Below are 27,481 nucleotides of genomic sequence, written 5' to 3'. Positions count from 1 at the left end.
AGAAGTATCATTTGAAGTATACAAAAAATATACAAGATAAATTTAAAGTCATTTTGGAGGGCATTAGTAGCTGGAGAAGTAGGGAGAACCTCATAAAAAAGTATCATTTGAAGTATACAAAAAATAATACAAGATAAATTTAAAGTCATTTTGGAGGGCATTAGTAGCTGGAGAAGTGGGGAGAGCCTCATAAAGAAGTATCATTTGAAGTATACAAAAATATACAAGATAAATTTAAAGTCATTTTGGAGGGCATTAGTAGCTGGAGAAGTAGGGAGAACCTCATAAAAAAGTATCATTTGAAGTATACAAAAAATATACAAGATAAATTTAAAGTCATTTTGGGGGACACTAGTAGCTGGAGAAGTGGGGAGAGCCTTATAAAGAAGTATCATTTGAAGTATACAAAAAATAATACAAGATAAATTTAAAGTCATTTTGGAGGGCATTAGTAGCTGGAGAAGTGGGGGAGCCTCATAAAGAAGTATCATTTGAAGTATACAAAAAATAATACAAGATAAATTTAAAGTCATTTTGGAGGGCATTAGTAGCTGGAGAAGTGGGGAGAGCCTCATAAAGAAGTATCATTTGAAGTATACAAAAAATATACAAGATAAATTTAAAGTCATTTTGGATGGCATTAGTAGCTGGAGAAGTGGGGGAGCCTCATAAAAAAGTATCATTTGAAGTATACAAAAAGTATACAAGATAAATTTAAAGTCATTTTGGAGGGCATTAGTAGCTGGAGAAGTGGGGGGAACCTCATAAAAAAGTATCATTTGAAGTATACAAAAAATAATACAAGATAAATTTAAAGTCATTTTGGAGGGCATTAGTAGCTGGAGAAGTGGGGGAGCCTCATAAAGAAGTATCATTTGAAGTATACAAAAAATATACAAGATAAATTTAAAGTCATTTTGGAGGGCATTAGTAGCTGGAGAAGTGGGGGGAACCTCATAAAAAAGTATCATTTGAAGTTTTTCTGTAAATATAAGATTGATGCTTCTCACTTATAGAAGAACACTTGGATTGTATTTCTAGTAGTGATACTGATTTCCTTGCTCTGCTTTTGAGAGGTAGGCTATCAGGAATATAGCTTTGGCAGTGCAACAGTATTCTACTTTGCACAAACCGATTGACCCAACTTTAGCCCACTGAACTAACCTGTCTGGGCATTCTGATTCTGGTGTTTGGCCCTTCAGCCAGAGACTTCCCAGTTAATCTTTAAATGATCAAGTGAGCAAAAAGCTCTCAGGCTAATCTCATTATCAAGAACCTACTTCCAATACTTTGGGCAGCTGATTCTGTTTGTCTGGGGAGGAAAAACTCAACCAGTTTCATCAGTCGCATTGCCTTTTTTTGACACATTTCTCTAAATTTACCTAAGACCTTTCCTTGGACAAGTGCACAGTGCATCATCAAGTACTTGAAGTTTTTTCAGCATTTGTAGGACTGGAGGATGAAAGGATTTGGAGCTGAAAGAGACCTTAGAAATATTCTTGTTCTACTTACTCCTTTTACAAGTAGGAAATTGAGGCCCAGAGGTAAAACAAATTGGCCAAGGAGGACCTTGTTTTTCACTGGCAAAGAGTTTTGAGAACCCAGGGGTAACAACCTCTGTGCCATGGCAAGACTTAGAGAACTCAAACATTTATCCATCTTTGGCTGAAGAAGAGGATGAGCTTGATATTTCAGGAGTGTAGACCTGCAGAGGATCTCATTTTATAATTTTTTTGGATGAGGGGAAGGAAAAGCAATGTTCACTCACATCCTGGAGGTACTGCAGCCCAAAGGTCTACTCTCTTGATTGATGAGCCCCTAGCCCAAACTGCCATTTCATTCAAGGCCCTAGTCATGCCCACCTCATTTCCAATGCACTTTTTCTCTTAGATTCTATTAATATAAAAAACCCCAATCCCTAAACAATATGCATATATACAAAAAATATACAAGATAAATTTAAAGTCATTTTGGAGGACACTAGTAGCTGGAGAAGTGGGGGAGGGGGGAGCTTCATAAAGAAGTATCATTTGAAGTGTACAAAAAATATACAAGATAAATTTAAAGTTATTTTGGAGGGCATTAGTAGTTGGAGAAGTGGGGGGGAACCTCATAAAATATCATTTGAAATATACAAAAAATAATACAAGATAAATTTAAAGTCATTTTGGAGGGCATTAGTAGCTGGAGAAGTGGGGAGAGCTTCATAAAGAAGTATCATTTGAAGTGTACAAAAAATATACAAGATAAATTTAAAGTCATTTTGGAGGGCATTAGTAGCTGGAGAAGTGGGGAGAGCCTCATAAAGAAGTATCATTTGAAGTGTACAAAAAATAATACAAGATAAATTTAAAGTCATTTTGGAGGGCATTAGTAGCTGGAGAAGTGGGGAGAGCCTTATAAAGAAGTATCATTTGAAGTATACAAAAAATAATACAAGATAAATTTAAAGTCATTTTGGAGGGCATTAGTAGCTGGAGAAGTGGGGGGAGCCTCATAAAGAAGTATCATTTGAAGTATACAAAAATATACAAGATAAATTTAAAGTCATTTTGGAGGGCATTAGTAGCTGGAGAAGTGGGGGGAACCTCATAAAAAAGTATCATTTGAAGTGTACAAAAAATAATACAAGATAAATTTAAAGTCATTTTGGAGGGCATTAGTAGCTGGAGAAGTGGGGAGAGCCTTATAAAGAAGTATCATTTGAAGTATACAAAAAATAATACAAGATAAATTTAAAGTCATTTTGGAGGGCATTAGTAGCTGGAGAAGTGGGGAGAGCCTCATAAAGAAGTATCATTTGAAGTATACAAAAATATACAAGATAAATTTAAAGTCATTTTGGAGGGCATTAGTAGCTGGAGAAGTGGGGGGAACCTCATAAAAAAGTATCATTTGAAGTGTACAAAAAATAATACAAGATAAATTTAAAGTCATTTTGGAGGGCATTAGTAGCTGGAGAAGTGGGGAGAGCCTTATAAAGAAGTATCATTTGAAGTATACAAAAAATAATACAAGATAAATTTAAAGTCATTTTGGAGGGCATTAGTAGCTGGAGAAGTGGGGAGAGCCTCATAAAGAAGTATCATTTGAAGTATACAAAAAATATACAAGATAAATTTAAAGTCATTTTGGAGGGCATTAGTAGCTGGAGAAGTGGGGGGAACCTCATAAAAAAGTATCATTTGAAGTATACAAAAAATAATACAAGATAAATTTAAAGTCATCTTGGAGGGCATTAGTAGCTGGAGAAGTGGGGAGAGCCTTATAAAGAAGTATCATTTGAAGTATGCAAAAATATACAAGATAAATTTAAAGTCATTTTGGAGGGCATTAGTAGCTGGAGAAGTGGGGGAACCTCATAAAGAAGTATCATTTGAAGTATGCAAAAATATACAAGATAAATTTAAAGTCATTTTGGAGGGCATTAGTAGCTGGAGAAGTGGGGGGAACCTCATAAAGAAGTATCATTTGAAGTATACAAAAAATATACAAGATAAATTTAAAGTCGTTTTGGAGGGCATTAGTAGTTGGAGAAGTGGGGGGAACCTCATAAAGAAGTATCATTTGAAGTATACAAAAAATATACAAGATAAATTTAAAGTCGTTTTGAAGGGCATTAGTAGCTGGAGAAGTGGGGGGAACCTCATAAAAAAGTATCATTTGAAGTGTACAAAAAATAATACAAGATAAATTTAAAGTCATCTTAGAGGGCATTAGTAGCTGGAGAAGTGGGGAGAGCCTTATAAAGAAGTATCATTTGAACTATGCAAAAATATACAAGATAAATTTAAAGTCATCTTGGAGGGCATTAGTAGCTGGAGAAGTGGGGGGAACCTCATAAAAAAGTATCATTTGAAGTGTACAAAAAATATACAAGATAAATTTAAAGTCATTTTGGAGGGCATTAGTAGCTGGAGAAGTGGGGGGAACCTCATAAAAAAGTATCATTTGAAATATACAAAAAATAATACAAGATAAATTTAAAGTCATTTTGGAGGGCATTAGTAGCTGGAGAAGTGGGGAGAGCCTCATAAAGAAGTATCATTTGAAGTATACAAAAATATACAAGATAAATTTAAAGTCATTTTGGAGGGCATTAGTAGCTGGAGAAGTGGGGGGAACCTCATAAAAAAGTATCATTTGAAGTGTACAAAAAATAATACAAGATAAATTTAAAGTCATTTTGGAGGGCATTAGTAGCTGGAGAAGTGGGGAGAGCCTTATAAAGAAGTATCATTTGAAGTATACAAAAAATAATACAAGATAAATTAAAGTCATTTTGGAGGGCATTAGTAGCTGGAGAAGTGGGGAGAGCCTCATAAAGAAGTATCATTTGAAGTATACAAAAATATACAAGATAAATTTAAAGTCATTTTGGAGGGCATTAGTAGCTGGAGAAGTGGGGGGAACCTCATAAAAAAGTATCATTTGAAGTGTACAAAAAATAATACAAGATAAATTTAAAGTCATTTTGGAGGGCATTAGTAGCTGGAGAAGTGGGGGGAGCCTCATAAAGAAGTATCATTTGAAGTATACAAAAAATAATACAAGATAAATTTAAAGTCATTTTGGAGGGCATTAGTAGCTGGAGAAGTGGGGAGAGCCTCATAAAGAAGTATCATTTGAAGTATACAAAAATATACAAGATAAATTTAAAGTCATTTTGGAGGGCATTAGTAGCTGGAGAAGTGGGGGGAACCTCATAAAAAAGTATCATTTGAAGTATACAAAAAATAATACAAGATAAATTTAAAGTCATCTTGGAGGGCATTAGTAGCTGGAGAAGTGGGGAGAGCCTTATAAAGAAGTATCATTTGAAGTATGCAAAAATATACAAGATAAATTTAAAGTCATTTTGGAGGGCATTAGTAGCTGGAGAAGTGGGGGGAACCTCATAAAGAAGTATCATTTGAAGTATGCAAAAATATACAAGATAAATTTAAAGTCATTTTGGAGGGCATTAGTAGCTGGAGAAGTGGGGGGAACCTCATAAAGAAGTATCATTTGAAGTATACAAAAATATACAAGATAAATTTAAAGTCGTTTTGGAGGGCATTAGTAGCTGGAGAAGTGGGGGGAACCTCATAAAGAAGTATCATTTGAAGTATACAAAAATATACAAGATAATTTAAAGTCATTTTGCAGGGCATTAGTAGCTGGAGAAGTGGGGGGAACCTCATAAAAAAGTATCATTTGAAGTGTACAAAAAATAATACAAGATAAATTTAAAGTCATCTTAGAGGGCATTAGTAGCTGGAGAAGTGGGGAGAGCCTTATAAAGAAGTATCATTTGAACTATGCAAAAATATACAAGATAAATTTAAAGTCATCTTGGAGGGCATTAGTAGCTGGAGAAGTGGGGGGAACCTCATAAAAAAGTATCATTTGAAGTGTACAAAAATATACAAGATAAATTTAAAGTCATTTTGGAGGGCATTAGTAGCTGGAGAAGTGGGGGGAACCTCATAAAAAAGTATCATTTGAAATATACAAAAAATAATACAAGATAAATTTAAAGTCATTTTGGAGGGCATTAGTAGCTGGAGAAGTGGGGAGAGCCTTATAAAGAAGTATCCCCGAAGTATACAAAAATATACAAGATAAATTTAAAGTCATTTTGGAGGGCATTAGTAGCTGGAGAAGTGGGGGGAGCCTCATAAAAAAGTATCATTTGAAGTATACAAAAAGTATACAAGATAAATTTAAAGTCATTTTAGAGGGCATTAGTAACTGGAGAAGTGGGGGGAACCTCATAAAAAAAGTGTCATTTGAAGTATACAAAAAATAATACAAGATAAATTTAAAGTCATTTTGGAGGGCATTAGTAGCTGGAGAAGTGGGGGGAGCCTCATAAAGAAGTATCATTTGAAGTATACAAAAATATACAAGATAAATTTAAAGTCATTTTGGAGGCTGGAGAAGTGGGGGGAACCTTATAAAAAAGTATCATTTGAAGTGTACAAAAATATACAAGAAAAATTTAAAGTCATTTTGCAGGGCATTAGTAGCTGGAGAAGGTAGGGGGGGAGCCTCATAAAGAAGTATCATTTGAAGTATACAAAAAGTATACAAAATAAATTTAAAGTCATTTTGCAGGGCATTAGTAGCTGGAGAAGTGGGGGGAGCCTCATAAAGAAGTATCATTTGAAATATACAAAAAATATACAAGATAAATTTAAATCATTTTGGAAGACACTAGTAGCTGGAGAATTGGGAGGCAATCTCATATGGAAGTATCATTTGAAGTGAATGTTAAAGGAAGTAGGGATTCTCCTGGACAAAGAGGAGGAATCAGTCCCTTCCAGGCAAGGGGAACCTCCAGTGTTAAGGGTTGGAGAACAAAGACAAAACAACGTGTAGGAATAACTCTGAGCAAATGGATTTGCTTTTGATGTAGAATGTATAAAGGGAAATAATGTGTAATCAATCTCATAGAGTAGGTTGGGTATAGAGACACTTGAGTCACATTAAATTCCTAATCCTTCCTCTATAAAATGAACATATACTACTCATTATCTGATAAATAGCCTATTATAAAGAATTACCCACAGCTTTTCAGTGTAACTGCTGGTTTGAAGCTTTCCTGAGCTGTAGAAACAAATGAACATATTAGCCATGCTTGGTAACCTAAGTTACATTTTGCCCCATAAAGTCCACCACCTCTGCTGAGATGCAATCATTCTGCTTCTTTATCAGGTCCCTTTGATCACTGCAGTGATCAGAGATTAGATAACTCTTAGTGTAATTTGCTTAGTGTCTTATTTTCTATATAAAAAATTGTTAATATCTTGCTTTCACATTTTCTTTTTCCTCTTCCTAGAGAGTTATCCTTTATGACATAAAAGAGAAAAAAAAAAAAGCAGGGAATTGATCGATACATAGGAAAAAAATCTGACAGTATAGGAAATGTTCTGAACACATGGTTCTGAATACATAGGAAGAGAAGAGATATTTTCTCATATCCCTTTTTTGGAGCCAGGCTTGTTCTTTGTAATTTTGCCACTTTAACTTTCGCTTGTTTTATGGTGATTCTCTCCATATACATTGTTATGGTATATATGGTTGTTGACCTTCGTTCTGGAGGAGGACTAAAATGACATTACTAGGTTAGAGTAGAGTTAGAGTATCTGACCACGGCTGATCAGTCCAGTACAATCTTGGAATGCTATGTCTTAGGTTGGACACAAATAGTCCCTATGAACATTTGGGGTGGATTCTCTTACTTTACCCCTCTCACATTTATCCTGGGCTAATTCACTTCTGCTTTGCTCATGGAGCACAGCACCTTCTCTGATGAGGGCTCCTCATGCTGGGTGGTTCTTTGCCAATGACTCCAATGTCATACAATCAATTCTATAGTTTTTAAGAGAAACCTTGAGAATGTCTATAATAGGGTATTTACCAGATAATGAGCAGCATCTTCATTTTATAGAGGGAAGGAATAGAGAATTAATGTGCTCTCCACATCCAACCTACTCTATATCTAGATTGATCACACTTTATTTCCCTTTACTTTTTGACTACCTTGTACGTGCTTTCCCTGTGTAAGTTCTCCATGAAATAGTCTTTTTGGCAAGAGTACATTGTATTCAATTGTGATTTCTTACTGCATAGTAATAGTTAATTATACTCATCATCCTCAGTTTGTTTAGTCTTTTCAAAGGATGGCATACACCCTTTTTTATAGTGATGTACAGTGCTACAAGGAAGTAGCCTTCTGATCCCATGATCTTGTTTCATACTGTTCACCTGGTGTTGCAAGTTGTTTTGAAAATCTAATTTTTCTCCCTCCATTCACTATTCTTTCTCGGGAAATGCTAGGGGAGGCCCAGTTGGAAGCTTGCCTCAGGTCAGAGCTCAGGTTAAAGGTATAAATGAGGGATAGAATAACAAATACCTGATGTTTGTTGAACCTTCCTTCACCTAATATTGAAATTCTACTTGTAGATTCCAGTAGAACATTTTAATTGTCTGGAAAAGAAACTGCATAAATTTTTATTTCTAGTCCTTGCTAATAACTATGCTTCCCAGACCCTGTTTACTTATATAGTATGTAGACATTTACTTTTTTTCCAGAGTGCTAAAAACTTGTCAAAAGAGAGGGAAAAAATTCTTAATCATCCTTTTTTCCTTTGTCCATTAAACATTGACTGTTATCTTTTTGTGTGCCCATTTTGGAGGTTTGTGGTTATAACCAACTGGCTATTCTCTCAGGAAGAAGAACAACAGCTTTCACTGAGTTTGGAGACCATATGGATTTGTCAAAGATCTCTTGGGGCATATTGTAAAATTCATAATAGGTTAGGGATAAATGAATGGATCAATAAACAACCTTATATATTTAATGTTTATTTCTTGAATCCCACAAGGTGATACTCAACAGCTGCTGCCTTGAATTCAACTGAAAGTATTGCTCTGCATCTGGACGAGAGGAAGAGGGAGAGAGAAAGACCATCATAAAATCATGTAACTTGACCCTCAAGGAAAGCAGCATCTCATCAAGAACCTGCCCACAATAATACTGCGGCAAAATCAACCTTCTCAAGTCTGGCAAATCAAAGCACTGAATAATTGAGGATTTAAACAAAAACTTAATGACTCTGGATACAGCCTAACGCTGTTCGTGACTTGAACGTTTTGAACCTAGGTTTTTGTTTTTTACCAATTTTTTAATTCAGTCCTTTCAAGATGATTGATTTAAGCTTCCTCACAGAGGAGGAGCAAGATGCCATCATGAAGGTCCTTCAGAGAGATGCTGAATTGAAGAGGGCCGAAGAAGAGAGAGTCAGGTAAGATTTTGATATCAAAGAGATCATATCTTAAAGATATTAATTCTGAGAGAAATTTTGGCTTCTCTAATTGTAGGTAGTGATGCAGTACTTGAGCAAATAACAAGAAATCTGGATTACTTATTGAGCCATAATTCCATGTTACTCCCTAAAAATAGTTTCTTACTATGAATGAATGAATGAACAAAGAACCAAATCAGATTGTTTTCTTAAAAATGCCAGGTGAACCAATTTAAACTGGAATCTATACACTTTTTTAAGACTATTGAATAGGTATAAAAACTATGTCGGTGAATTGAATTTATGTTTATTTCACTGGGTTTGAATTCATGATAGGATTAAACTTTGTTAAGTCTTTCTAAAATTCATCATAAAATGATATTGGTATCTGTGGCAACAATTATACTGCAGTATCAATTTCTCTTGCAGGATAGAATTTATTTATTTATTGTCACTGCAAAGTTTTTCTAACCTAGTTGCTATTGTTATTACTCTCTTTTTCCACCTCTTAAGTATAGAATCAGAGAACAACTTACATGAATAGTATGAGATTACAGACTAGAAAGGGAGATTGCAGAGCTAAGCTATAACTAGGGTGGAGTGCCAGAGCTTTGCAAAAGAACATTGAATTTCTTAGCAGTCTATAAAAAGTTACAAAGATTAATTAATTAAATGGGAACCAACCAGATAGTAGGCAAGGATGAATTATTTCCCTTTCTCCCTAGTTCCTCAGCTGAGTGTGTACTACATGTAGCTTCTCTTTATTAGGGTCTGGTACTTGCTCTTGATAAAAAAAAAATTTCAGTTATGGTTCTGCCATATTTAGAGGTCAAATATTTCAGTTTTTTCAGTTTACAGACAGAAGGAAGTTTCCACTAAATTCTATTTTTTCCAAGCTTTAAGTCTGGCCATCATGAATTCCTATTTTTATGGAATCTCCAGGGGATACGTAATGGCTGACTTGTTTTCATCTATAACCATAATGTTACTAATGTTATTTGTCTGCTTTATCTAGGTAGCAGTTTTAGGGTAGCTGAATGGCTAGAGTATGGCAATGAGTTCAATCCTGTTTAGACACTCAATAGTTGTGTTGATCCTGGATAAGTCATTTAATTTATCTCAGTTGTCTGTTAAAAAAAAATAGTAATAGACCTCACCTCCAAGGGTTTTAATGAGTATCAAAAAAGTTAATGTTATGTTAAAGATTTTGCAAACCTTGTTAGTTAATGTTATTATAACTTTAGGAGCATCCTGAGATGCAGCTTCCAGGAATACAATGCTGCTATGTGCTCCTAAAGAACAATATTCAGTAACTAAGGACACAGGGACAGCTCTTTGGAAGCCAACTGCTGTTCTCAGTAGGTGTTTCTCACATTGCAATCTTCACGGAGCTCTTAGAGAGCAATCAAAATCAAAATGTCAAAGTCCCAAGGGGCAGCTAGGTGGATAGAGCACCAGCCCTGAAGTCAGGAGGACCTGAGTTCAAATTAAGCCTCAGACACTTAACACTTCCTAGCTGTGTGAACCTGGGCAAGTCACTTAACTCTAATTGCCTCAGGAAAAGAAAAAAAAAAAAAGATTTCAAAGCCTCAGCAAATTATTTAAGCAATTAGGCATGGGGGATGTGAATAGAGTGAGCCAATCTCTTTGTGAATAAAAAAAACTTGGAAACTGTAAAGCACTATATCAATAATGTGGTTATTCTAAATAAGAAAATCTTACGGTGTTTTTTGTGTCATGGACCCTTTTGAGTAAGGTCTCTTCAGAATAATATTTATTGCCTACATTCAAAATTTAAGAAAATGACAAATTTCAGTTGGAGGTTAGTGAAAAATAAAAATATAAATTTTTTCCATTGAAGGTCCCCTAAAATCTAATCATAGATATTAATTTAAGAACCCTTGTTAAATAGTAAAAGAATTATGAAATTATACAAGATTTATATGGAGCTTATAACAACAATAATAATAGCTAACATTTAAATATGTGTCGAGCACTGTGCTAAATGTGTACCCTAGGAAGTAGGTGCTGTTATTACTTCCATTTTACAGATGAGGAAACTGAACCCTTGTTAAAAAAGGGCAAGACAGTAATAATAAGTAAGATTTATGTGGAGCTTACAATGTACCAGGCGCTGTGGTAAATATTTTACAATGAATTATAGTAAGAATAATAATAGCTAATATTTAAATAGTGCTTACTGTGTGCCAGACACTGTGCTTAGCACTTTATCCTAGGAGGATAAGTGTGCTGCTGTTACCCCCATTTTACAGATGAGGAAACTGAGGTAAAAAGTTGTCCAGGGTCATACAATTAGAATGTGTCTGAGCTCAAATTTGAATTTAGGTCTTCCTGAAGTTATTTGAAAGTGAACATTAGGGAAACTTTTAGAAGGGATTGGGAAGTCATAAAATATGTAGTTTGAAAGAGGTTGTAAGTATGTGTATGTATGTGTACATAGAAACATAATCCTCCCTGATTTACAGTATGGGGAAGTTATAGATTTTCTGTTTATAAATTTCGAGCTGTTGTGTTAGTCTGTTTTCCTGTCTTTGCCAGCAGGCCCAGCTAGCCTTTCTTCCCTCTGTTTTTCTTCTCTTCCTGAGTCAGTCTTCAGTGCCCCCCTCTTAGGCCTGTGGCCATTACCCCGGTGACCACACTGGGAAGGCTCTCCACTTTCCCCATGGGGATGCTGCTTCAGCCTGACATTTCCACAGTGGCCTTCCAGGCCCGGGCATCCAGCCTGTGGAGCCTTGTGAGCTAATTAGGCCACGAGGCAACACCCCCACCGCTTGGGCTCGTTAGTCTGGCCCACCGAGTGAGACCCCCGCCGAGGTAGCAGTCTCTGCCGGATCGGGCTGTGCTCCTGCAGCCACAGAGGAAGATGGCTCAGCCATTTCACTGGGCTTAGTCTGCAGGGTCAGCTTTCTCAGGGAAGGGAGAGGTGATGTTCATGACCTGGGCTTCTACCCTACTGTCTCCCAAGAGCCAGAAGCCTCCTGCCTGTGGGGCGTGCTCCAGCACTAAGGGGGCCACAGGCTCCGAGATTTAAAACTTAGTCCTTTATCTAATGATTATCCAAGGCAAGCTCTGCCTTTTACAGAAGGGGAAGCTTAAAGTCCAGCCAGCCCGGCGCCTAACGTTTATAAAACACCTACTGTGTGCCAAGTTCTGGGGTGACCAAGGCACCGAGGGCTTCCTGCCCTCAAGGTGATCTCAGTGACCAGCATCCTATAGTTAGAGGCAAAGGCTGGATTTGAGCACAGGGCCTCTGCCACATCTGGTGAATTAAGAGATTTAAGAAAGAAAAGACATAAATGCTTTACATGTTGTTATAATGTCTAAAGCTGGAAGGGAACGTAGATATTCTCTTATTTGGTCCCTTCATTGTACAGATGAAATAACTGAGGAAATTAAATTAAAAAACCTGGCTTTGCAGCTTGGCGGCCCTGTACTGAGTACTGGACTTGGGAGTCAGGAAGGCTCGGTCAAATCTTGTCTCTAGCCCTTCCTAGCTTTGTGACCCTAGGCCAGTCAGGGAAACTGAGGAATCTCTCAGTCTTTACTTATCCATCAGTAAAATGGGGAAAATAGCAGAATCTATGGTACAGGATTGTTGGTCAAGAAATAACATACAGAGGGAACTTTGCAAACCTTCAAAATTCTATAAATGCTGCTACTATTATTATTATTATTATTATTATTATTATTGTGGACTACTGCTATTGCTACCACTATTACCACTGTTAACTATCACCACTGCTGCTACTATCACTTTTATTCTTCTTTTCCTATTATTACTACTGCTATTACTACAATTGCTATTAATAACATTACACTCACTACTATTATTGCTTTTGTTAATACTACAGTTGTTAATACTACTTCTACCACTGGTAGCATTACTGTGATCACTACTGCTATTACTACTATTGCTTGTAGTAATAACTACTATTACTACTACTGCTTTGCTTTTATTGCTATGACTATTAGTAACATTACTTTTATTACTACTCTTGCTTTTGTTACTATCATTTCTTCTATTACTAGTAGTACTACTATTATCATGACTGTTAGTACTCCTATCACTTTTACTACTATTATTATTCTATAATCAATAATTAATAATAACTAATAATAATAATTAATAATTAATTAGTTCTTGACTCCATTTGTTTTGTTTGTACAAAATAGTGTAATGCCACTATTACAACTACTAATTTTATTATTGAGTGCTATTAGCAACATTATTTTTACTACTACTGTTTTTGTCATTTCTACTATTATACTAATTGTAATACTACTATTACTGCTGCTACTTTGCTTTTATTGCTACTATTGCTATTAGTTATATTACTTTTACAATAATTGCTATTATCACTACTGCCATTACTACTATTACTCTTACTACTAATACTTGTGATAGTAATTACTATTACTACTACTACTACTACTACTACTATTCATTACTGATACTACTCTTAGTAACATTACTTTTACTACTATTATTGCTTTTGTTAATCATTGTTCATCATACTATTACTATTAAAACTACCACTATTATTGCTATTATTGTTGCTGTAACTATTACCACTATTACTATCACCCCTACTGCTACTAGTATTATTATTTTTACTACTGCCATTGTTATTTTATTCTTCTTTTCCTATTACAACTACTACTATTCCAATTATAATTACTTTTTGCTTTTACAATTACAATTACAATTGCTATTAATAATATTACATTCACTACTACTATTGCTTTATTAATATTATTGTTACTTTTACCAATAGTAGTATTACTGTGATCACTACTGCTATTACTACTATTGTTCGTAGTAATAACTACTTTTGCTACTACTGCTTTGCTTTTATTGCTACAAATACCATTAGTAACATTGCTTTTACTACTACTCTTGCTTTTGTTACTACTATTGCTTCAGTTACTAATAGTATTGCTGTTATCACTACTGCTATTATCACTATTACTTTTACTATTACAAGTACCAATTTTTATTACTGAGTGCTATTAGCAACATTATTTTTACTACTACTATTGTTTTTATTATTTCTACTTATCATAATATTACTGTGGCTGTTACTACTATTACTCTTGCTACTAATACTTAGTAATAACTACTATTACTGCTACTTTTTTGCTTTTATTGCTACTATTGCTATTAGTAACATTACTTTTACCACTATTGCTTCTACTACTACTACTATCACTACTGTTACTCTTACTACTAATACTTGTGTTAGTAATAGCTACTATTACTACTACTACTCTGATTTTATTACTATTATTGATGTTATAACATTACTTTTACTACCATTATTGCTTTTGTTATTACTATTATTCTGCTAATCATAGCATTACTATTATCACTACTGCTACTACTCTCACTACTAATAATTGTGGTAGCAATAACTACTATTGCTACTACTACTATTGCTTTTGTTATTACTATTATTCTACTAATCATATTATTACTATTATCACTACGACTATTATTGTTTGTTATAATATGCTATTATTCTTATTATTAATACTTAGTAATAATTACTTTTACTACTACTTTGCTTTTATTATTACTATTGCTATTAATAACTTTACTTTCACTAATACTATTGCTTTTGTCATCACTATTGCCTTCACTACCAATAGTATTACTGTTATCACTACTTCTATTACTACTGCTTTTATTCCTCCTCCTCTTACTCCTATTACTACTATAACTTACATACTATTATATGTTGCTACACTGCTCAGTAAGACCTTTGATTTGCAAAAGTAGAACAGGCAGAGTCTTTTTTATCTTAACCCTGGATTTGTAATCAGGAAGATCTGAGTTCAAATCTCATCTCAGTACTTACTTGCTCTGTGTCCATTTCCCTTTTTTGATCCCCACTTTTTTCACATGTACATTAAAGATAGTTGTAATATCCATCTCTCTCTCTCTCTCCTCTCTCTCTCTCTCTCTCTCTCTCTCTCTCTCTCTCTGTGTATGTGTGTGTGTGTGTGTGTGTGTATACATATACATACAGATAAAGAATAATAACAAGTAGCATCTCTATGGTGCTTTAAGATTACACAAAGTGCTTCAACCATAACAATATACTAACTCTCAGGGTTGTGTGTCACAAATGAGAGAATGTATGGAAAATACATTGAAAATTTTTAAATGCTAAATAAATGGTAGTCATCCTCATTACCATTGTTATTAATTGGTCCAGGGGCAGCAGAGTTGAAGCGAGGAGATCTCTCCATAAATTGACACAGTTGGACTCAGTGCCAGTGTTTCTCACCACTAATGCTCTTGGGCTTTAGTCATTTCCATCTTTTCCCCAGATATTCCTGATCTTGTGGGCTCCAATCCTCTCTTCGTCTAATTCTTGTCTGTTGTTCTGTGGTTCATTGTAAATATAGTGGAGGAACTCTTGGGATATTGTGATATATGATGAAAATGGCCTCAAAAATGCAGAGCTCCTACTGGAACCCGTCCCTGTTTGGGGGGCATGTCACCACTGGCACCAGGGAGTCTGCAAAGGCAGAAATGCTGTGGTCCTCGGCACCCAGAACTGGCATGCGGTTTGGGGGGTTTCTTGCGGTTTTTGTTTCTCTGCTGTTGTAACCTGAGAGGGAGCTGGGGCTGGGAGGGAGGGGGTGGAAAAGCTGGTGTGACTCAGGCTCGGGGTGCTGACTCGGGGGTGGTAAAGGTCAGGTCTGAGGACCACAGCTAAGAGAAATGATGCATTTCACTGGAGCCAGATGGATTCCCCCCTTGTGCCCTCTGGATACAATAAACAAGCCCAGGACATGCTCTTTGATGCAGGAGAGAGGACTGGGGACTGCTGAGCTGTTCTTTTGGCCCAGCTAGTGCACAAGAGACCTGGACTTCTGCTGCAGGCTATCACACTCACATGTGGACTGGGGCAAACATGCATGTTCAGAGTGGGCAAAGTACTTCGTTTCTCTGGGTCTCAGTTCTCCATCTGTAAAATGAGCAGATTGAGCCAACTGACCTATAAGGTTTCTTCCAGCCCTATATTCTATAATTCATTGAGGAGAGATTGATTTAGATGAGGTTTAAGGTTCCTTTCACTTGTATAAGAGTCTGTGATTAGAGTATCGTTTTGAAGAACTTTTTTTAATTGAAGTTTTTTATTTTCAAAACATGCAAGGATGATTTTTCAACATTGACCCTTGAAAAACCTTGTATTCCAATCCCCCCTTCCTCACCAGATGTTTCCTGAATTTTTCTACCAAAATTTGGGGAGTAGTGTGTTAATTTTCTCTTCTGTTGAGTGGGATCAGAGCCATATCCATTTTTGATTATTTTTTAAAAATACCTATTAGATTGTGAGTGCAACTCTTCCATATTTATTTCTTCATTGAATCCTCAGCATAGTGGTCTGAGTATAGCCAATGATATTGAATTGAATTTGCTTCTGAAAATGCTGTTCATTAGTGTTAGAATCATAGTATTCTAAACTTTGAGCCTCAGATGTTTGCAAAGATGCCACAGCAGAGTGATTCTCATCTGAGCTCTAAGTATAGGCTGACTTCATAGGAAGGACCTTCCTAAAATACAGAAGCAAAGCTTCAATGAGGAAAAATGGATCTGAGATAGAGGAAAGATAAATTAAGCTTTTTCAGAATATTGACAAGATGAAGAGGAGAAGAAGAAACAAAGAACAGCCCTACACCCAGACCTTAAAACTAGATGCGAAAGAAATTCTTCCTGGAATTTGTGGGCAAAGAAGAACTAGAATACATTATGAAATGCAAAATGAATATTGATTATATTAACTTAAAAAGGTTTTGTACAAACAAAACAAATGGAGTCAAGAAGGGAAGCAATAAACTGAGATTTTTTTTTTTTTTTACAACCAAGGGTTCTGATAAGAGCCTCATTTCCAAAATATATAGAGAATTGATTCAAATTTATAAGTACTCAAGCCATTCTCCAATTGATAAATGGCCAAAGAATATGAACAGTTTTCATAATGAAGACATTACAACCACATATAATCATATGAAAAAATGCTCTAAATCACTGTTGATCGGAGAAATGCAAATTAAAACAACTCTGAAGTAACACTACACACCTCTCAGATTGGCTAACATGACAGGAAGAGATAATGAATGTTGGAGGGGATGTGGGAAAACTGGGACACTGCTGCATTGTTGGTGGAATTGTGTCCTGCTCCAACCATTTTGGAGAGCAATCTAGAATTATGCCCAAAGGGCTGACAAATTCTACATACCCTTTGATCCAGCCTTGTCTCCACTAGGCCTGTCTCCCAAAGAGATCATTAAAAGAGGAAAATAACCCACATGTGCAAGAATGTTTGTGGCAGGTCTCTTTGTAGTAGCAAGAAACTGGAAACTGAGGGGATGCCCATCAGTGGGAGAATGTCTGAATAAATTATGGGAATATTATTGTTCTATAAGAAATGACCAGCAGGATGATTTCAGAGAGGCCTGGAGAGGCTTACATGAACTGATGCTGAGTGAAATGAACAGGACCAGGAGATCATTGTACATAGCAACAACAAGATTATACAATGATCAGTTCTGATGGACGTGGCTCTTCAACTGCAAGGTGATTCAGGCCAATTCCAATGGTCTTGTGATGAAGAGAGTCATCTGTACCCAGAGAGAGGACTGTGGGGACTGAGTGTGAACCATAACATAGTATTTTCACTCTTTTTGTTGTTGTTTGCTTGAATTTTTTTCTTATTTTTTCCCTTTTTGATCTGATTTTTCTTGTATACCATAATAATCATGGGGAATATGTATAGAAGAATTGCACATATTTGACATATTACTTGCTGAATAGGGGAGGATGGGGGAGAAGAAAGGGAAAAAATTTGGAACACGGTGTTTTGCTAGGGTGAAGGGTGAAAAATATCTTTTCATGTATTTAAAAAAATAAAAAGTTACTATTTTTAAAACGATAATAAAAGTGCTGTCACTTAGATGAAACCTAGCTGTATGACTTTGGATAATTATGTAATTACTCTGTTTGTCTAGAAGGCAGCTTGTTGGCTCAGTGAATAGAGTACTGGACCTGGAGTCAGGAAAATCTGAGTTCAAATCCATCCTCAGATACTCACTAGCTGTGTGATCCTGGATAAGTCACTTAACCTGTTTGCCTTCATCCCATTAGAGAAGGAAATGGCAAACCACTTCATTATTTTTGACAAGAAAACTCCATGGGCGGTGGTCTACACGAGGTGACATAGGAGTCAGACTGAACTATAACAACAAAAACACTTAGATTATAGTGAATTTTTGGTTATCTGTTTTGTGGTTTATCTGTTTATATATAAATCAGGTTGATTTCCCTCTGACATTTATCATGACTTTAGGACGCATCTCCTTCCTTTCAGTGTGGTATTTTAGTAGCCACCTACATAAGACACAATTAGAAGAGTAAATCTGTTTAAAAAAAATTGTCTATGTTTCCAATGATAATTACTTTTGAATATCTTCTCATTGTTTAGCACAGTGCATTGCATATATGTGCTTGATAAGCATTTTAAGTTTTTGAATTATCTACATTAAAACTCTCAGAAATTCATCATAATTTGGTGGATTTTATAAAAGACTACTCCAATGCCCCATTTTTACCCAGAAGGATATATTAGTCAAACTTCAACAAGTTGTCAGGGTCACAAGGAATAGAGACGTTGAAATGATAAGAAGGAGTCTTATTATATACAAAAGAAGGATTCATCATTTTAAGGAACTGAAGCACACAGATCTCAATTGCACATGAAAAGGCCATTGAAAAATTAATTTGCCACAATCTGCCTCATACCTCTGTCCCAGATGCCTCTTTATATAATACCCAGGTTTCTGGGATGGACCACACAGGTAAGTAAAGGTGGAGTTTTTCATTGAAATGAACTACCTCTGAATCAGAAAATTGTGTATCAGGAAAGGCCATACCTGTTTCACCTCCTAACTGGAATAAAGTACTTCAGAGGGAAGCTTTGAGAGAATCAAAAAGGAGGGTCCAATTTTAGGCTAAGGATCATTGTACTTCCTGGGGGGAAAAAATTGTAAAACAGTTGAAAAAGAATATTTTAACAATAAACCCAAGCCTGAAGTGAAATTGCATCTGTGCATCAAGCTGCAAGAAACCCCCCAAATCGCAGGATATCACATAATGTTTTTGTCCCATAGAAACTTGAATGGTAGTTATTACCCACTTTCTAGAATTGGTTTGAGGAGATCTCTTTATAAAGTTTAAAGTACTATAAAAATGAACTGTGATTATTTTTTCTTTTTTTCCCCAAACTATGACTTAGTAGATAAATTCTAGGAAACTGTCTGAAGTACAGAGAAATTGAGTGATTTGCCTAGAACTATGTACTATGGGTACAGGTAGAAGGCATTTCCACATTAAGAGAGCCTTATGTGACTCAGCAGCCAGCTTACCCTCACAAAGTGGCTCACTGCAGAAAATTGAATATTAATATTAATAAGAGCTTCCAAAGTACTAGAAACTGGTTTTGGTGCTTGTTTGTAAGAAGATAAAAATGAAATGCAGTGGTACCTTGTTCCTCATAGTTAATTGGTTCCAGAGGGCTTGATGATTGACAAAAATGATGAATACCAAACATATTTTTCCCAGTCCGCAGCCTGACCATCACTCCCCATCCAATTCCCCAAAAGGGAAAGTGGAGTTTCCATTTGCAGAAAAAGAATCCAGTCCAGCTATTATTTCTTGACCCAACTCACTTTCTGAGAGGAATCTCAATGTTTACATCCTCCCTAACCCAGTGAATCCAAACTTCCTTGGGAGGATGGAGGGAAAGGAGAGCCTGGATATAAAGGTGGAAGCTGAGGTCCTGTGCCATCCAGCTGCCCCAGGGATCTTAATATTCTATCAAGACATTCCTTCCATCCATGCAAAATTCAAGCCCCATAGTTTTGAACAGAGTATTTTGGTGTAGTGGGAGGAATGTTAATTTTCGAGCTCATTGGAATATCAATGATCTGCCTCATCTATAAAATGGAGATTCTACTTGTAGCATAATTCATCTTCTAGGGTTTTTAGGGATGTGATACTTTGGAAACCAATCACAGAATTTGAGAGTTGGAACAGATCTCAGTGGGCATCTGTGCCGACCACATACATGAAAGGAATCCCCAGTGAGATTACAGCCTTTCCTTCATAATTAGGGTACCATCTCCTAAGATACTCCTAAGATATCACTTTTGGACAGTTCTTATAAATGTTAGCGAAAGTTTTATTTTTTAAAATGAGCAAATAAATAAATTTCAATTTATTGTATTTATAATGATAATTTAAAATAAAATTTGTAAACTATTAAAAATAAAAAATTATTGAATAGTAGTAAATTATTAAAATAAAACAATTAGAAAAGTATGTAGTTTTTTCTGACATTAAATCTAAATTGGCTTATTTGCAGATTCTTCCCATTCCTCTTAATTTTGCCATCTAGTGCTAATCAAAAAAAAAAAAAAAAAAGCAAACACTATAATACTATTTTTACAAGATAGCCCTTCAAATAATTAAAAACAACAGTTATGTTTCTCTGTCTCTTCCCCAGGTTGGTCACTTTGCTCTTCTTAAGTCATAGATTCAAGTCCCTTCCCCACAATGAATTATCTCTCCTGGATACTCAGTATCTTTCCTAATTTATAATGCTCAGATCTAATGATATGACTCCAGTTGAAGTCCTGATGAAGACTGAGTACCTGGAAGTATTCTCCTTTTTTTTTTTTTTTTAAATTTTTATTTAATAATTACTTTATATTGACATTCGTTTCTGTTCCGATTTTTTTTTCCCTCCCTCCCTCCACCCCCTCCCCTAGATGGCAAGCAGTCCTTTATATGTTGGATATGTTGCAGTATATCCTAGATACAATATATGTTTGCAGAACCGAACAGTTCTCTTGTTGCATAGGGAGAATTGGATTCAGAAGGTATAAATAACCCGGGAAGAAAAACAAAAATGCAGATAGTTCACATTCGTTTCCCAGTGTTCTTTCTTTGGGTGTAGCTGCTTTTGTCCGTCATTTATCAATTGAAACTCAGGTCTCTTTGTCAAAGAAATCCACTTCCATCAAAATATGTCCTCATACAATATCATTGTCGAAGTGTATAATGATCTCCTGGTTCTGCTCATCTCACTTAGCATCAGTTCATGTAGGTCTCTCCAAGCCTCTCTGTATTCATCCTGCTGGTCATTCCTTACAGAACAATAATATTCCATAACATTCATATACCACAATTTACCCAGCCATTCTCCAATTGATGGGCATCCATTCATTTTCCAGTTTCTAGCCACTACAAACAGGGCTGCTACAAACATTTTGGCACATACAGGTCCCTTTCCCTTCTTTAGTATCTCTTTGGGATATAAGCCCAATAGAAACACTGTTGGATCAAAGGGTATGCACAATTTGATAATTTTTTGGGCACTGGAAGTATTCTCCTTTTCCTGGAAACCAGGTCTCCCCTATTGCAGCCCAAGGTTGTATTCACATTTTTGGCTGTCACATCCTACTACTGACTCATACTGATCTTGTGGTCCCCTAACCTTGCCTCCCCCAGATCTTTTTAGAGCAGCATGTCTAACCATACCTCCCCCATCTTATACTTGTGAAGTTGTTGTGGAGGACTGGGGGAGGAAATTTGAAGTTGTTAGGGTTTTTTTTTTGTTTGTTTGTTTATTTGTTTGTAACCCAAATATAAGACCTTACAGGTTTCCTCTAGGAGTTGTATTATTGATAAAAATTGTGGAGGATGTTGTATATATGTCATATACTTCAAGTAAACAAACATTTACTAAGTTCCTATTATGTACAAAATATCGTGCTTAGGGTTTTGCAGAGATGTCTCCTAGCCTGCATTTTTCTAAGTTGATACGTTTCCAACGGGGATCTATTTCTAGTTGAGTTTGCCATCTAGTGCTAATCAAAAAAAAAAAAAAAAGCAAACACTGTAATACTATTTTTACAAGATAGCCCTTCAAATAATTAAAAACAACAGTTATGTTTCTCTGTCTCTTCCTCAGGTTGGTCACTTTGCTCTTCTTAAGTCATAGATTCAAGTCCCTTCCCCACAATGAATTATCTCTTCTGGATACTCAGTATCTTTCCTAATTTATAATGCTCAGATCTAATGATATGACTCCAGTTGAAGTCCTGATGAAGACTGAGTACCTGGAAGTATTCTCCTTTTTTTTTTTTTTTTAAAATTTTTATTTAATAATTACTTTATATTGACATTCGTTTCTGTTCCGATTTTTTTTTCCCTCCCTCCCTCCACCCCCTCCCCTAGATGGCAAGCAGTCCTTTATATGTTGGATATGTTGCAGTATATCCTAGATACAATATATGTTTGCAGAACCGAACAGTTCTCTTGTTGCATAGGGAGAATTGGATTCAGAAGGTATAAATAACCCGGAAGAAAAACAAAAATGCAGATAGTTCACATTCGTTTCCCAGTGTTCTTTCTTTGGGTGTAGCTGCTTTTGTCCGTCATTTATCAATTGAAACTCAGGTCTCTTTGTCAAAGAAATCCACTTCCATCAAAATATGTCCTCATACAATATCATTGTCGAAGTGTATAATGATCTCCTGGTTCTGCTCATCTCACTTAGCATCAGTTCATGTAGGTCTCTCCAAGCCTCTCTGTATTCATCCTGCTGGTCATTCCTTACAGAACAATAATATTCCATAACATTCATATACCACAATTTACCCAGCCATTCTCCAATTGATGGGCATCCATTCATTTTCCAGTTTCTAGCCACTACAAACAGGGCTGCTACAAACATTTTGGCACATACAGGTCCCTTTCCCTTCTTTAGTATCTCTTTGGGATATAAGCCCAATAGAAACACTGTTGGATCAAAGGGTATGCACAATTTGATAATTTTTTGGGCACTGGAAGTATTCTCCTTTTCCTGGAAACCAGGTCTCCCCTATTGCAGCCCAAGGTTGTATTCACATTTTTGGCTGTCACATCCTACTACTGACTCATACTGATCTTGTGGTCCCCTAACCTTGCCTCCCCCAGATCTTTTTAGAGCAGCATGTCTAACCATACCTCCCCCATCTTATACTTGTGAAGTTGTTGTGGAGGACTGGGGGAGGAAATTTGAAGTTGTTAGGGTTTTTTTTGTTTGTTTGTTTATTTGTTTGTAACCCAAATATAAGACCTTACAGGTTTCCTCTAGGAGTTGTATTATTGATAAAAATTGTGGAGGATGTTGTATATATGTCATATACTTCAAGTAAACAAACATTTACTAAGTTCCTATTATGTACAAAATATCGTGCTTAAGGTTTTGCAGAGATGTCTCCTAGCCTGCATTTTTCTAAGTTGATACGTTTCCAACGGGGATCTATTTCTAGTTGAGTTTGACACCATTGTTGTAAAGAATACATATGAGTAAAAGTTGTTAATAATAAAAAAAAACCATCATTTATTGACAATGATTCGACATCATACCTGACTTGAAGAAACTTAATTTATTTGGACAGATAAGATACAGAAAAAGTTAAACAAAATATATGGGGCTGGTAAAAGAGATATCCTTACAATGTTGAGTTAATCCCATCTGTTATGGGAGTCTCCTTCCCATTGCTGGGATGCCAGTGGTCCTTCCTGGCCCATTATCTTCCAGATGGCCATCCCATACCCTCCCTGATTCCATTACCATTAGTTTCCCTGGATAAAGGAAGAACCATGGCCCCCTACCTTACAGATGGCTATTCTATGCTCTCCCTGACCCCATTGCCACTAGCTTCTTAGTTGGACTTTTGGAAAAGCAAATTAAAAAGTGATCACGTCCTGTAATGGAAATAATGGAAAGAGGATTGGATTCTAGGTTAGAAGACTTGAATTTATATCTTAACTCCCTCACTTACCATCTATGTGCGCTTGAGAACATAGTAAAAATTAAAAAATATATTGATAAATTGGAGAGTGTCCAGAGGTGGGAAACATTATGGTGAACGCTTTAAGAGGTGTAGTTGAAAAACCTGGGGAAGTTTAGTTTGGGGAAGGGACAGAAACATACATGGTAGTTGTTTTTAGTTTCTAGGGAAGGGACAGAAACAACTATCATGTATGTTTCTGTCCCTTCCCCAGACTAAACTAAAGCTACAAAGAAGTGAATTTAGACTTAATGTCAAGAAACTGTCTACTTTTATTAATTTTTAAAATTTTAATAATTTACTAATATTTATTAAAATGCTTAGGACAAGTAACAACCTTTTTTGGACTTCAGGCTCCTTATGAGGCAATTAGATCGTGTTATTTTTACATGACTTTTCTGCCTGTAAAAGACTATAATTTTTCCTTGAGAGAGGCTAAGGGAATTTGATGTCATAAAAAGACAATAAAAGGGGTTACTCTCATCACTGCCACTTCAATCCATGCCCCTCCTGTGGTCACATACATGTTGCCACCAGTTCTTCTGGCTAATTTTGCTTTCATTTAAATAGAGAAGGGGGCCTTTTATTGTGGTAACAGGAATACTTAGCAAAAGTTGTCAGCTGTAGTCCTTTTGGAGAGCTTAAGGTCTCTTTGCTCCAGGACATGGTTTGAGGACCAACTCTCAGAGAAATGGGGGGGAAAGGAATTTACTCACACTAGGACTCCTGAGCATAAAATGGAAAGGATGAGACCAAGGAGGAAGATAGGTTCTGAACAGCTAACACGAGCTAATAACTTGGGCTATTTTTCTTAAAAACAAATTGAGTCTCTCCATCTATGGCTGGTATGTATTGACAATTAGTCTTTCACTGTTGGTTTGGTGCTTCCTGTTTTGGACTTCACACCATTAGCAGGAAATATGTACTTGTATAGACACTCCCCCTCAAACCCGCCAACATTTGCTGGGCTGGATTCTCTTGATGTGTTCAGCCGACCACATTGTGTGATTATCTTTAGCTGCCTTTCCTGAGGTCTTTTAAAATGAAGGGTTTTGTCACCCAAAGTGACTTTAGTGAGGTTTTATGCCGACATAACTGATATTACTAACATTACTAATTTCTGGCTAAAATCACATTGACTGTGTTGTTGTAAGATGTTACTGCTGTTGGTTAAATGCATGTCTTTTCTTGTTTCCCAGTTTTATTGGGCTAATTGACCAAAAAAATGAAGCTTTCTTGATTACTAATAATCCACATTTCTATTTTATTCTACTTTGAAGTTTGCAAAAGGATTTTGAGCATGGCAAACTTGTATGGCAGATAATACAATTCTTATTATCCGCATTTCATTGTCCTGTGATTTCCCAGTCATTTTTGATTTTTTGTAACCTTATTTGGGGTTTTCTTGTGAAAGACACTGAAGTAGTTTGCCATATACTTATCTGGTTCCTTCTACAGATGATGAAACTTGAGGCAAACTGAACTAAGTGACTTGCCCAGAATCACACAGCTAGTAATATCTGATTTCAGATTTGAATTCAGGATAAGTCTTCCTGATTCCAAGTCTAGTGCTGTATCTACTGCACCACCTATTTTCCCTATCCCCATTTATACATTGGAAAATTGAGACTCAGAGGAGTGAGTCTTTTATCTAAATGTAAATTGAAAGATTGGAATAGATACTCTCAAGACAGTGATGTCAGACTCAAATGGAAATGGGAAACCATTGGAGCTGTGATCCCTTCCTTGTGGGGAACTTTCCAGAGTTATTATTATATTAGAATATATTATCACATATTATATTAGATATGCTATATCTTTTATATGTCTTACATAAGATTATCAGGTAGTCTTATATCTATATAATGGGATATTGCCTATGTTCTATTATATTTTTATTTATCTGTTAAATATTTCCCAATTACATTTTAATTTGGCTTGAACAATACTGGGGCGGGGGTGGGGAGGGGATTGTTGTAGTTGTAGCTGGTGGGCTCCGACTTTAATCTCTTCACTGTAAACACTTTTCTATGTCTAAATATGTCCCTTTGAAAATATGTTCAGGAATTATGCTGAGGCCTTTTTGACTCCAGAGCCTGAGTTTCTTTTTTCTCTCATTTTCCAGGTGTTTTCTAGAGATTGGATTCCTAATTAGAAAGAATAAGAAGTAGAGAGAATAATATAATTACTAGCCTGAGACAGTCTTATTCAGTTTTCCTAGGCCTCATGGGGTGGTATGAGGAAAGTAACAGAACTTTGGATGGGGGATTGTGGACCTTGGTCCCAGCTCTGTAACTAATTAATTGTGTAGCATCAGAAAGACAACTTTACTCCTGTGGACCTCAATTTCTTCAACTGAAATGAGGGATTGGTGGGTTAGATTAGTTTCATAAGTTTTATATATATATATATATATATACTAATTGCATAAGATTCCTTATAATCATATATATATATATATACTAATTGCATAAGATTCCTTATAATCCTGACCTTTCAGAGACTGAAACAGACATCAATGATAAACTCTCAAATTTTTGTCTGAAATTTTTCTGTAAACATTTTTTTAATGAGGACCACAAATTAATGGATCTCTCTGGCTAGCTTTCTAATGATGATTGTTCCTTATGGCATTTTCTAGATACTGTTAATTAGGCTCATCCTAAAACGTATGATCCTTGACTAATGAGATCATCATTAAATGGAGGAGCTCCTAAGAGGGGGAATAGGCCCAAAGAAGCATGTTGGAGCTAATCCTGGAGGCTCTCTGATCCTTTTTAATTTTTCATATGACTGTTCGTGCTTTGTTGCCTTCTGGGTTTCCCTTGATGTTGATTGAAATAAACAAGTTAACCTAAATGACTTCTACTTTATGTTAAAACAATAAAGACCTTTCTTATCAAGGGCCATTTTCTTCTAGCTAAGTTCTGATTTTTCTGTTTTTAATTCAGTAACTCAACGAATATTTTTACTGATTTCCCAGTTACTCAGTTACCTTGGTAGATGTCATTTATTTTTGGTTTGGGTCTTCCTTTAAAGGAAGTTTTCATATGGAAACTTTATCTAGGCACACTGACAACTCTGGTCATTTATCATCTTAGAGACTTAGTTACCTGAGGAGAAGAAACTTGCCCATAACTACATACCTGGGATGTGTCAGAGTGGTACTTAAACCATGTCTCCCAGGTTCCAAGGCTGGTCCTTGGAACTACATCATACTGAGTCTCTATCTGGTATTATTAGACAACAAAAGAAATAGAAAACATGACCTTAAAGGGATTATTTTAACTGAAGAGACGAAACCAGTTCAAAGGAAGACATGGTAATGTTTCAAAAGTACTACCTTGGACCCTTAAACTCACTTCCTTGATCAAGTGGGATCTTCTGAGCCTTAGTTTTCTTCCTATAAAATGGGGTGGTAGTAATATAATGGTGAGGTAGAATATAGGTGGTAATAGTCAAGGAATTATAAAACTGCTTTTTCTTTTTCCCTTTTTATTTATTTGGGTTTTTTTTGCCGAGGCAATTGGGGTTAAGTGACTTGCCCAGAGTCATACAGCAGGAAGTGTTAATTGTCTGGGACTAGATTTGAACTCAGGTCTTCCTGACTTCAGGGCTGGTACTCTATCCACTGCACCACCTAGCTGCCCCTAAACTTGCTTTTTCTGATGGTAGACCCTTGGTCTTCCCAGGATATCACATAATGTTTTTGTGCCATAGAAACTTAAATGGTTGTTATTACCCGCTTTCTAGAA

The 27,481-nt window shown here is 35.9% G+C and overlaps 1 protein-coding gene across 1 annotated transcript in view; it reads left to right on the top strand.

The window, feature by feature from the left end:
* The window catches only part of SYTL2 (synaptotagmin like 2), a 151,104-nt gene that overhangs the window by 43,040 nt on the left and 80,583 nt on the right, over positions 1-27,481 (top strand). Inside the window, 1 exon segment of the mRNA XM_051987261.1 lies at positions 8,373-8,792. Within this exon segment, the coding sequence (XP_051843221.1) occupies positions 8,692-8,792 (101 nt within the window). The 5' untranslated portion in view covers positions 8,373-8,691.

The sequence above is a fragment of the Antechinus flavipes genome, chromosome 3 (genome assembly GCF_016432865.1).
Source record: "Antechinus flavipes isolate AdamAnt ecotype Samford, QLD, Australia chromosome 3, AdamAnt_v2, whole genome shotgun sequence".
Lineage (NCBI taxonomy): Eukaryota > Metazoa > Chordata > Mammalia > Dasyuromorphia > Dasyuridae > Antechinus > Antechinus flavipes.
Note: the sequence above shows the minus strand (reverse complement) of the source record. Positions and strands in the feature narration are given on the sequence as shown.